The following is a 12685-nucleotide window of genomic DNA, read 5'->3' on the forward strand; positions in this document are numbered from 1 at the left end:
AAGTGTTCAAGGGGCATCCTGGGCAGGTCTGGTGACTTTCGGTGCCTATCCTTTGTATGTGCTCCAAAACAACCCACAAGCTCAAGAAATCGTTCTAATAAATCAACCTGGCTACCCAGACAAAAAAAAAAAAAGTTGGGGGTGGAGGAGGGAATGAGTTTGATTGAATGTGCAGAGCGAGGTGTCCATTCTGTAAGTTGGTTTATCTGACATGATCAATTAGCAAAGCCACCAAGCCAGTGCAGAAGTCTACTGTGGACTAAGCCAAATCAGCCTTTTTACTTGCTTTCTGTCGTTATTTATCATTGTGAAATCTGCTCTGTTTAAATGCATAAAGCTGGAGCACCTGTATTTTTTGCACCATGATGTGACTTTCAGTGAGAATTCTGTTTTTTCCTTTTAATATTCAATTAAAAGAGCTGTTTTCATAGTGCCAAGAGACTCATTTATCCAGTTGTCTAGTAACATATAAACAAATGTAAACAAAGGTAGCTTGTACATATGCATTTGTTTTCTACCATCTAGTCTTTAGAGCTTTTGATTCCTTCTTAAAGGTATTTAATAGGCAAGAAAAGGTAATGTGTTGCACTGTAAAAATGATGCATTTATTCTGTTACATAAAATCTTTGTGTCTATTCATTGCCTCACCCGCAAACTTCCATAGTTTTCCAGACAAGCTTTTCCTTCTGTGAAATGTTCATCCTCATTCAATCAAGCCCAACACTTGAGAGACAAACTGCTAGCTAGCTGTCGCCTGATAACTGTTCTCCCCTTCTTACTTTCATAAAATACCTGATTCAGTCTGGGTGTAGAGTCATCCAAAAATAAAGCCCCAGTTCCCCTTGCATCAGGATGTGCCCAGGTGGCTAATTTCTGGGCCATGGAACATAAGTGGAAGTGTCCCATGCAACTTGAGAAATGCCCTGAAAGAAAGGTGTACTTTTCTCTGCCACTCCTTCCTGCCTGCTGCCAGGAACGTGGCCCTGGCGTCTGGTGCTCTGGGAGCCATCTTGGGCCATGGGAGGAAATGCTCTGCTGATGATGGCAGAGCAAAACCAGAGTAGGCACCCAGCTCCCTGGTGACTGTGCAGTCATCATGCCAGCCTAGTACTGCCTCCCTTTGAACTCAGTTTACCTGAGAGAAGTGTACTATCTCGTGTAAGTCGCTGCTGTTGTGATTTGTCCTTCACTTGCAGCAACAGAACTTAATTCTGACCATTGCGGGAGGTGAGATGTTACAGGGGAAGTTAGATCTATACCATGAGAGTTTATGTGGGAAAATAGTATTGAAGCTAAAATTTGAACTCAGGATTTTCACAGGCTATTTGAGAATTGTTTTTTTGTTTTGTTTTGTTTTACTTGATTATTATAGGGAATTTTACATTCTCTGTCTTTTTCCTGAACTGTGAAATTTGAAAATAGACATTTTAATGGTGTTATTGAAGTATAATTGATATACCAAAAAATGCACATATTTCATGTATACAAATCGATCATTTTGGACATATACAAATCCATCTTGAAACCATTACTACATAGCTATCACCTCCAAAAGTTTCTTTGTACCCCTTCGGGTTTTTGGTTGTTTTGTGGCTAGGACACTTCCCATGAGATTTACTCTCTTAACAAATTTTTCAGGGCACACTACAGTAATTTTGACTGTAGGCACAATGATGCTGTATAGATCTCCAAAACTTACTCATCTTGCATGACTGAAACTATGCCCATTGAACAGCTCCCCACTTCTCCCTCCCCACAGTCCTTGGCAAGCACCATTCTACTCTCTGCTTCTATGAATTCGATTATTTTAGATACTTCACATAAGAAGAATCATGCAGTATTTGTCCTTGTGGGACTGATTTATTTCACTTAGCATAAATGTTCTGAAGGTTCACCCATGTTGTAGCATATAACGGGATTTTCATCTTTCTTTAAGGCTGAATAATATTCATTTCTCTGTATGTATATACAACATTTTCTTTATCCATTCATCCGTTGATGGATATTTAGATTAGTTCCATATCTTGCCTATTGTAAGTAATGCTGCAGTGAACATGGGAGTACAAATTGCTCTTTAAGATGCTGATTTCAAATCTTTTGGATATATACCCAAGAAGCAGGATTGCTGGATCATATGGTAGTTCTATTTTTAATTTCTTTCAGGAACCTCCATACTGTTTTCCATAGCAGCTGTACCATTTTACATTCCCACTAACAGTGTACCAGGGTTCAAACTTCTCTGCATCCTTGCCAACACTTAGCCTTTGTGTTTTTTTTATAATAGCCGTGCTGACAGGTGTGAAGTGATAGCCCATTGTGGTTTTGATTTGCATTTCCCTGATGATGAGTGATGTTAAGCATCTTTTTATATACTGGCTGGCAGTTTGTAGGTCTTTGGAGAAATGTCTATTCAAATTCTTTACCTATCTTTTAATCCGATTATTTGGCTTTTTGCTAATGGATTGCAGGAGTTCATTATAAATTGTGGATATTAACACCTTATTGGAATATGGTTTTCAAATATTTTCTCTCATTCTATAGGTTGCCTTTTCGTTTTGTTGATGGTTTCCTTTACTGTGCAGAAGGTTTTTAGTTCAATGTAGTCCCATTTGTCTATTTTTGCTTTTGTTGCTTGTGCTTTTAGTGTCATAGCCAAGAAATCATTGCCCAGGCCAATGTCAAGAAGCTTTTCCCCTATGTTTTCTTGTAGGAGTTTTACAGTTTCAGGTCTTAACATTTTAAGTCTACAATCCATTTTGAGTTGATTTTTGTATATGGTGTAAGATAAGTGTCTAATTTCTTTCTTTTGCATATGGATATTCAGTTTTCCCAACACCAGAAAATGGATCTATATTTTTAATTCTCAGAGCTCACTCTGAATCTTGGAAAAGGTCCCCTCCAAATGTGTTACAACTCAGCAATTTGTTTGGAATAAAATTGTCATAGTCTGTTCTATGTTCCCCATGTATGTAGTATTGGGTTTTGTGAGTCAGACCTGAGCATAATGAGGATCAGCAATTCTGGCCTGTTGGTAAGGATTGGTTCCAAGCATCACCAGAATTGCAGCCCATCCCCTTTTATGGAAGTAGCCTTACAGAGTCACCTAGTAATTTCGAATCTGTTGAATTCTAGTTGTGAAAGAACTATTTTAAGAGAGTTGCCACAGTTAAATGTTTATTAAGTGTTTATAAATGTATTAGTCACTGTGCAAACAGAGAAGCAGGTGGTCTTCATGCTCCCACCTGTTCAGATCACTAAAGCAAAGCCACCTGGAAAGTTTCACACAGTAATTGACCTTCAACCTTCAGAACTTCACTTTCATTAAATTCAGCAATGAAGACTTGGTCATCTCCTGAAATATCATGTCCACGTGCCCTTTGTTATTAGGTATTAGCCTTCTGTGAGTCATGTAGGGTGGAGCTGAGATTCAAGGGCATCGCTGCACAGTAAGGGAAACACTAGGGAATGATCTGGAAGAAGGGGCTGGTCACATGGGTGCTTCTCAGGTGCCTCGAACCCAGGACTGACTTCATTTTAAGTAATCATTATTAGGAATTTGGAAGGCCTGAGAAATTGTAGTCATCAATCAAGTTCCTTCATAGAAACCACCTAAAGAGGAGACAGGCGTTTTTAGCCCCTTATTTCTTGAGTTCACAGCCAGGACTAGCCTCTGAGCCAGCTCCTGTTACCTGCATTTGCTGCTTTGCATCCCCCAGGAGCCCACATCCAGGGGCTTACGGATTTCATGGATGGCCAGAGGAAGCTACAGAGCATTGGCTTGTGTGACTGTTCATAGTTTCCTGGCAAAGAAGGCAATTCGTAAGTCCTGTTAGTCCACCTGGTCAGCACCCAAGTTGTGGGTGGCCATGTGGTATGGCGAAAGAAAGCCTTGGACTCTAAGATGCTGTCTTATCCAGACCTTTTTTCTGAGCCTCACGGTCTTCATTTGATAAATAAGGGAATTTGACTAAATAAACCGATACCAACACAGTGCACAGACAAGGCTTTCCATCCAGCAGACCTCCTTTCCAAACTATTTGGGGAAAAATTTGAGGTGGACTCTAGCTGTCCCCCTCCAGTCTCTTGCCTCTGGCCAGCCCTTCTAGGAACTAAACAGAGGAGACGTTTTATTTGGAAAGGCCAATCAGAAGTGCATGAAGCTGCTTCTTCCTAGTCACCCCTGCTTGCGTGGCAAACCGGTTTGCTCTAAGTGGCTACAAGAAAATTTGTGTCAGTGACTTCAGTGAGTGCTTAGAGCGATGGGTGAACTAGAGCCGCCATCCTGTTGACTCCCAGGATGGAAATAGCCTAGCCCTGGGGCAAAGAGATCAAACAGAACCCAGACTATGGGCCAGGGGAGGAATCAAAAAGGAGAGGGGAAAGGAGTAGAGGTGTCTGTGGCAACCAAGGGGATGAGACCCAGAGTCTAGAATAAAGGAGTTTCCCAAATCCTCCTACGCACCTCTAACTGCCCAGGTGCACTGTTAGCCCTAATGATGTTCCACATCTGTGGTAAAGTGAATTAGATAACTGGCTTGACATCTAGTATGAGAAAAGTTTACAAAGGTTGGAGGAGAGATGGAGACTGCATCCAAGTGTATAGTTAAGGATCATCCCTGAACCTCCTGGTGATGGCAGAAGAGATAAGCCTAACAAGCCCCATGCTACTCTAAAAATAATAGCTGACTTGAGTACGCACTCAGCACATTACTTGTACCAACGTATTATCTCACGAAGCATGATGTGTATTGGGGTTCTCCAGAGAAACAACCAATAAGATACATGCCTACATAGAAGAAACTTATTTTAAGGAACTGACTTACATGATTTCAGGAACTGGCAGCTCTGAAACTCCTAGTGCAGGACGGTGGGCTGGAAAGTCAGGCAGGACTTGATATTGCAGCCTTGAGTCTGAAATCTGGAGAGCAGGGAGGATTTCTGGGCTGTTGTCCTGAGCCAGAATTCTTCCTTTTCTGGGAAACACAGTTTTTGCTCTTCAGGCCTCCCAAGTGACTGGATGAGTCCCACCCCCATTAAAGAGGGTGATTTCTTTACTAAAAGTCACCTGAGTGTAGAGGTTCATCACATCTACAAAATACTTCACAGCTTGATTAAGTAACTGGGCACCATCGCCTAGCCAGGTTGAGGCATAAAATGTAATCCCCACAGGTAGATGCTATTTTACCTACATTTTACTGATGAGGAAACAAGCTGGAAAAGGTTATTTAATTACCTTCCCAAGGTCTCCTGTTATTGGATGGAGGAGCCAAGCAGTCTATTTAAGAACCAGCCTCTCAGCCGAGACGCTTTTCTGCCCCCCGAGAACAGCAGAGCTCTGGGGAGGGTTACGGTCAACTGATAGAGTAGGGTGATTTGATTTGTGTGGTCTGGGGTATGGTGGGGGCAAAGATTTGTGAAGCTTCCCAGCTCATTCCAGTGCCCGGTGGTGGGGGAGGCAGCGCTGTATGGAGAGGCTGACCGGCTGCCTTGTCTTCACGGACCAGCAGTACTTTAGCTCTAGGACAGAACTGAAGACTCCTGGGCTTCTCTTCTAGATTCTCTATTAACAGTGACCCTATTGGTCACACATTTTCACGTGGACTCTACAGTCCCGGAAACCACAGCATTTGGCAATAAAACCTGATATGCACTCTTAAAAGGCTATTTGGAGACCTTTCACTTGCTTTAAAAAGTCCTAGGTTTCCCTTCAGAAATACTAATGTTTGATTAGAGTACTGCTTTGTTCTCCACTATGGGTATTACTGAATGTAGGAAACTTAAAAATTTTTAATTCTGATAAATTCTCAAAACATCAGGCTCAAGGATTTCAGGTAAAAGACTGGACCTATAGTTCCAGTTTTTCCTCAGAGGGTCTACTCTCGTCTAAGGTAATAGCCTACCTTCAGGGGCAGTCCATTTTCCAGTTGTCTCTCGGCTTGAGTTATGCTGACAGGATGACCTTTATCTCAGCAGGAACCAACTCCATCTTGCCCACTATTGTGTCCCTGTGTGTGGCAGGGTGAGGCCCTGATAGGTGCATGTTGAAGGAATACTGGAGTCTGCTGTGTTCCACTCAGAGGGTGGTCTTTTCCAGTCTTTTCCCTAAATTCTGGTAGAATCCTGCCTTGACCTCTGTTTATCCAAATTCCAAAAGGATTATGTTCCAAGAGGAAGTCATTTGAAGACAGGTTCTTATTTTTCCCAAGTTTTATTTAAATTCCATCTAGCTAATACTATAGCACATTAGTTTCAGGTGTAGAACTGATTCATCACTTCCATCCAACACCCGGTGCTGATCACAAGTGCTCCCCTTAATGCCCATCACTCATCTAGCTTATCTCCCCCAACCCCCACCCACGTCCCCTCCATCAACCCTGTTTGTTCTCTATCAAGAGTCTGTTTCTTGATTTGCCTCTTCTCTCCCCTCACCCCCATGTTCACTTTTTGTTGAAGATACTGTTTTAAAGAATGAATTGAGGTGTGCCTGGGTAGCTCAGTAGGTTAAGCAGCTGACTCTTGATTTCAGCTCAGGTCATGATCTCAGGGTTGTAGGATCCAGTCCTGTTTAGCAGGGAGTCTGCTTGAGATCGTCTCTCCCTCTCCCTGGACTCCCTCCCCCTGCTTACATGCACTCTGAAATCTTTAAAAAAAAAAAAATGGATTGATTCCTAAGGTAGGGTAAGCCTGCATAATCCAAAAGTGCTATTGCAAACAAACCAGTATTAGCAGTAGAGTCTTAATGGTAATTTGTGCTCGCCTGCCCTCTCCTGCATTGTAATCACATGCATGTTTCCTCTGCTAGTTTTCAGGCAGACTTAGAATCGAGAAGTTCATCATGCTGTTCTCAGGGTTCAGGTGAAAAAAATTTAAAAATCCCAGATGTGGTTCTAGTGTTCATAAATGTCCTTTCAACTCCTTTGACATCTATGAGCCACAGGGACATAGTGAACTGGGCTCAAGCAGAGACCGAACTGAGATCCCTCCCCACCCTCCTCAATGACCCTTGGCTTCAAGAGATTTTCAGTGTCCAGGGCTATTGGTCCCATGGTAGATGGGACAGTCACCTCGTATTCTCTAGACCCACACTGTCCAAAAGAACATTCTGTGATAGAAATGGTTTATATCTGTACGGTCCAACAAGACAGTTAACCACATATGGCTGTTGAGTTTGGATGTGGCCAGCACAACTGAGAAAAATGCATTTTTTTGTACTGAATTTTGATTTTAATAGTACCTGAAGCAGTGGCTATCCTATCGGATAGCATGGCTCTAAGATCTGGGGTAACCAGCGCTTACTCTGACCTAATGGCTGGGGCGTTACGAGGTTACCAAGAGAAGACCACTAGACTCAACCTTAGCATGTGGGCTTACATAATTCCAGGCAGAAAAATTGAACAAAAGCTGGAGTATGGAAGTATTAGAGAGGCTGGCACAGTCAAAGAACCTCATCTGATTGTTTGGCTGGATGAGAAAGTGGGAGGAAGTAAATTTTCAGAGAAGCAAGATCTTAAAACCTCCTAAGCCCTGACAAGAAGCTTGGACTTACACCCTTTGACATGCACCTCTTTGGAGCATAGACAAATGGTCTAGTATCGAAATCCACTCTGAAATTAAGCCTTTCAGCCTGTCTTGCCAGGGAGGAACACCTTCAGAGTGTTGAAGGTGTTCCTACAATCCCAGCTGCTGCTCTCAGGTTGCTCAAGAACTCTGCCAAGTGGTTATCTGTGCCACTTGGTGCTGTCTCCAGGCCTTGGCACCTGCAAGAGCCGCTTCCTGAACACAGAAGCACGGTTTGGCATGGGATGCCCTGGGGTTGAACTGGGAAGAGATTTCTTCTTGTGGTCTCTGCAGTTGGCTACTGTGCAGTACTGGGGGCTGGAATGGATCCTCCTGGAGGACCTGGGTACAGGGGCACCTTCCCGCAGCCCCAGGCACCTGCCAGCCACTAGCTGCCGCAGTGTATATGGGGGCAGAGGCTTCACAATTAGACACCTAAGATAACTGGAGACCCAGGATTTAAATTTAGGTGCAGGGGGATGGCGCCTGGATGGCTGTCAGTTAAGTGGCTGCCTTTGCCACAGATCATGATGCCAGGGTCCTGGCATCCAGCCCCGCATCAGGCTTTCTGCTCAGTGGGGAGTCTGCTTCTCCCTCTTCCCCTCCCCACCACTCGTGCAAGTGCTCTCAAATTTTTTAATTTTTAAAAAATTCATAAAAAAAAAAAACGGGTGGAGTCTCCAGTCTTCCTTAAATACTTTTCCAAGGGTTAACTGGAAATCCATAAAAATCTATACCTCCATTTTTTGGTGTTTTTTTTTTTTTTCTTCCCAGTTGAAAAATTTAGCTATTTGGAGGGCAAGTCTTTGCACCATGGCTTTTCCTGTACTAAATTTTTTTTAAAAGAGTTTATTTGAGAAAGGGGGAGGGGCAGAGGGAGAAAGAAGCAGGCTCCCCACTGAGCAGGGAGCCCAATGCGGTACTCGATCCCAGGACCCCAGGATCATGACCTGAGCTGAGGGTAGATGCTTAACAGACTGAGCCACCCAGGCACCCCTCCTGTACTAAAATTTATAAAAATCAAAATACTGGTTTTCATGGACTTCTGATATTCTAAAACTGAACCAGGAATTTAACTTTTCACTTAGCAAAAAGTAGTTTGAAGAGTAGGAAGACTTCCTTGCAGAGATTGTCAAAACCTATATTAAAAAAAAATAACTAATAGGAGTGGTGTTTCTTTCTCCTGAATCTGGTATCTGCTTTGATTTTAATTGTTAGATTGGATCTTATTTTATCAAACTGATTCGTAGACTTCCTCAGGTGCATGGTAAGTCAGTCCATCTTCTAGTACTGATTTCCAGAAGAAACAGTGTGAACCAAAAAAAATAAATCTGCCCCATTATTAAATTTTGCCCTTGATGCCTGCAGTTGTTACTACTGTAATAACTGGGGGTTAAACTGTTAGTTTGACAACCTGTAAAGCTCTTTATCATAGAAAGCAAGAAAAATCCATGCCGAATTACCTCAGGAATATTATTGATGACCTAAATGTCGTTTTCTGTTTTTATTACTTTTCATTGTATTTAGCTTGTAATTCAAACCTCTTTCTAATTAATTTGGTTTGGCTCGGTTGGAAATAGAAAAAGCTAACTATCTAATAGGTGACACATGTCGCAGAGAAACCTTACAACATCCCCATTTCCCCCAGATCAATCAACCATGAAACAAGTTGCCAAACTTGTGTTTTTCTAGCAAATTCTTAAGAAATACAATAAAATTAAATTTGTCTAGTCCAAAGAAACGGGGAGAAACATGAAGGCGCAAGAGTGACCCCGAAAGCCCGGTTTTATCTAGCTGTAATCTCTTTCCTAGTTGTTAAAATATCCCGAAGCACTCGATCATGTTGCGTTTTAATTTTAGAGCCATGTGTTAGATTAGCAGAGTGCACATGTTCCTGATTTGAACTTCTGGTTCCCCGGCTGTTAACCAGAACTCTCGGCTGGCTCGGACAAGGTCTCGAGTAGGTCAAAGGCCTAGAGCCTACATCTTGGTTAGATCTTACCCGCATGGAAGCCAGAAGCCTGGGTCAGGGCAACCATGCCTAGGACGGCCCCTGATTAAATTAGGCCTCCATTTATCAACTACACAGAGAGTACACTTAACCTTTCAACTCGAGTTTTGATGGATCTTTATTTTCAAACAAGAAGGTGGGTGTCTTTCTGCCAGAGTCTTAGTCCAACAGCAATGAAGTGTAACATGCGCCTTTTCCTGATTTCATCCACCACCAGGTTTAAACAGCAACAGCGTTGTAAGATGTACCCTGGGAAGTACTGGATCTGTTTTTCAAGTGTATAAGTAGGATATTTTGACATTTATGGAAAGCTACAATTTTCTATCCCTTTCATTTTTTTTATCGTTGAATATTTTCCTTTGGTTTTCTTATTTTCTCATTTAGTTCAGTAGATGAGTGCTGTTTTGTCAATTAATAGAGCCATATTCTGAAAATCTGTATGTGAAAAGAACGAGAAACTACTTTTAGAAATTTGATTTCTTTTAGTTCCTCTAAGTATTTGGCTTAAATATTACTTTGAAACATTAATTCACTTCTTCAAAATGCATTGTTCAGTTCTCTGTGAAATTCCCGTTAAACTTCTAATGAGACAGATTAATAGTTTTAGAATAGGTTTTGGGTGCCCCCCCCCCAGTTCTGTCGACTCCCTTTCTCCTGAGAAGCCTTTGATGCCTCTGCTGGGACAGATTTAGGATCTGCCGGGGACCTCCGTCATCACACCCCTGTCTCTGAATAGCATCCTGGCACGGCAGTGGTGATGGGACTGAGGCATGAGGCATGGTCTGGATCCACTGGAAGGAATTCCGACTTCTTGTTCATTCACTTATTCACTAGGTCCTCATTGAGTGTCTCCTTTAGGCACAGGGGGGTTGGGTGAAGTAGGGGGTGAAAAGTTCCTGCCCTCTTGGAACTTCCTAAATTCTTCATCAGTGTCCTTGTCCTATGTCAGTACAAGGTTACATATAACTACATGCTGTAGCCTTTAAGATAAAATTATTCTTGGTGTTAAAAGGGTTGGTTTTCCTGTCATTTACATTGTTTCTGCAGTACGCTTGTTCAGTTAAGTAAACTCATTTCATGTGACCTCTATAAATCCCAGCCCAGAATGCAGGTTCAACGTGGGGAAAGGCAGCAAAGAGCCTTCAGGGGGAATATTCTTTCCCCAAATAAAAGATAAAATGAACTCATTTTAATTCTTTTAAAGTGGTTGCCAATCACCCCAACATAGTGTAGCTCTTCTTTCCCTCGGTAATGTAAAATCTAAATCTTAGAGCCATTTTGAACCTTTTCTAAAACAGGTGGTTTTGCCAGTTCACTTTCATTTGGAAATAGTTTTAAATTTCCTATTACATTTATGAACTTAAAATTTCAAGACTGCTTCATGCTTTGCTCTTTTTATCTCCATTTTGATGCCAAACTTCTGATCTTGAAGTTCTATCATTCTAAAGGTTATTCTGAATGTGATATTTACCGGAAAAAAGATCACAGATCATCATTATCTTTATCATTGTTGATAGGCACATTTTTATGGTGTTTAATTTACCGAATATTTGATAGGTCAATAACGTGTACTGAACCCTAAGTGTGAACACAGTACAAATATCTTCATAATTGTGGCTAAAACTAGTGATGGGGGAAAAAACATGTGCTTAATTTTTTGTAATTTTCTGTCTCTAAATAATTCCCTGTACCTTCACAACCAATGAAACTCCCTTTTTCACTTTTGCTCACTTTTTGTTGGACAACCTTTCTTGAGCTACTCCATTGATTTTTTTTTTGATCTGAAAATAATTCATTCCCTCTTTCCACCCTTATTTTTTTAAAAAAAAAACTATTCAAAGCTTCTAACTACCAAGACCATACACTAATTCAGACACCTAACCAACATTCAGAAAACATTTATTGAGCACCTAGTGTTCGCCAGGCTCTATTCTAGACATTAGGTCTAAGTCTTAAGATTTTTTTTTTTTAAGGTGATTGAAAAAGTATGGTTCGATGATCCAACTGTTTGTACTGGGGAGGCCTCTCGACTTATTCCTTCCAGGTCTTCGCTGGCTTTTTTTTTTTTTTTTTTAATGTTTCAGCCCCTTGTGGAGAGACTGCAGTGTTCTGCATGCCTGGGAACATAATCCTGAATACCAGGTGCCCAGTGACCACAGGCCTAGCTGGGACAGATTGTAAGACCCCCCCCCCCAACCCCTTGCTCTTTCATGTACTTGTTCTGAGTTGTTGGCTTCTTCATAGTCCATTTTCTGTAGCCTCATACCCAGTCCTGTTTGGAAGTTCTGAAGCCACTGACTCCCACAGGTATCTGACTGGGGGGCATAGGAATGAGGCTCACCTTGGGCCAGCCTGGGAAGCAGCTTGAAGAAGTAGAGGCTCCGTGTCCTTAAAAATGTTTCACTGGGTCTGAAACTCCTTTTTGTGGTTGTTTGCCTTTTCATCCCCAGCTTACCCACTTTTCCTTTTGTTTTGCCTTTTAAAATATTTTAATAAGCCCCCTTTCCATCTTCATAGCCTCTGCAATCATTTTCTTCCTCTCCTTGTGCTTATCCCAGAGAGTGTCTATGAGACATGGTTGTGAAATGTTTCTGAGAATTAATCAAGAACACCTTGAGGTTTTCCAGCTTAATTTGTATATATTTATCTTGGAATATAGTACACCTCTTTCTAGAATGCAGTCTTGTAGTTGTTTGGATGTTGGCAGGTTTTCGGGGTGGGAGGGGAAGTTATTTTTAGCTATAGTGATTCACTTTGTACGGTGTAGTCTGTCCTCCAGTTGATTTACTGCATATGGAATCAACTCACTCTAAGTACACTCTACAATTTCAATGGTTTACAAAACCAATAAAAATATAAAATGCCGAAATAAATATTTAAGATTCCTTTTCTGCATTGTGCTAAAGATATGATGAAAATAAATTTTAAAAGAAAGAATTTGCACTTGAGGAATTCAGGTAAAGTCATGAAGCTATAATTAAAAACAGTTGTAGGGGCCAAGTAAAATTTGGAGGAGATAATTAAATTTTACTATTCGTCTTATTTTTATCTTCTATTCAATTTAAACAAAGCCAATCTTGATGGACTATAAAATACACCATATGTTGTCATTTTAAA

The 12685-nt window shown here is 41.4% G+C and overlaps 1 protein-coding gene across 7 annotated transcripts in view; it reads left to right on the plus strand.

Annotated features, from left to right (window-relative positions):
* CDIN1 (CDAN1 interacting nuclease 1) overlaps positions 1-12685 on the plus strand; it is a 203364-nt gene that overhangs the window by 159474 nt on the left and 31205 nt on the right. For 4 of the 7 annotated variants that reach the window (XM_073876767.1, XM_073876769.1, XM_073876766.1 and 1 more), the window contains one exon: positions 11653-11745. The exons of the other annotated variants lie outside the window; for them this stretch is intronic. In XM_073876767.1, the coding sequence (XP_073732868.1) occupies positions 11653-11745 (93 nt within the window). The remainder of the gene's footprint in view (positions 1-11652; positions 11746-12685) is intronic. 7 annotated transcript variants of the gene reach the window in all.

Source organism: Callorhinus ursinus, unplaced genomic scaffold (assembly GCF_003265705.2).
Source record: "Callorhinus ursinus isolate GAN/ISIS: 27379988/994484 unplaced genomic scaffold, GSC_fseal_2.0 scaffold25, whole genome shotgun sequence".
NCBI classification, from domain to species: domain Eukaryota; kingdom Metazoa; phylum Chordata; class Mammalia; order Carnivora; family Otariidae; genus Callorhinus; species Callorhinus ursinus.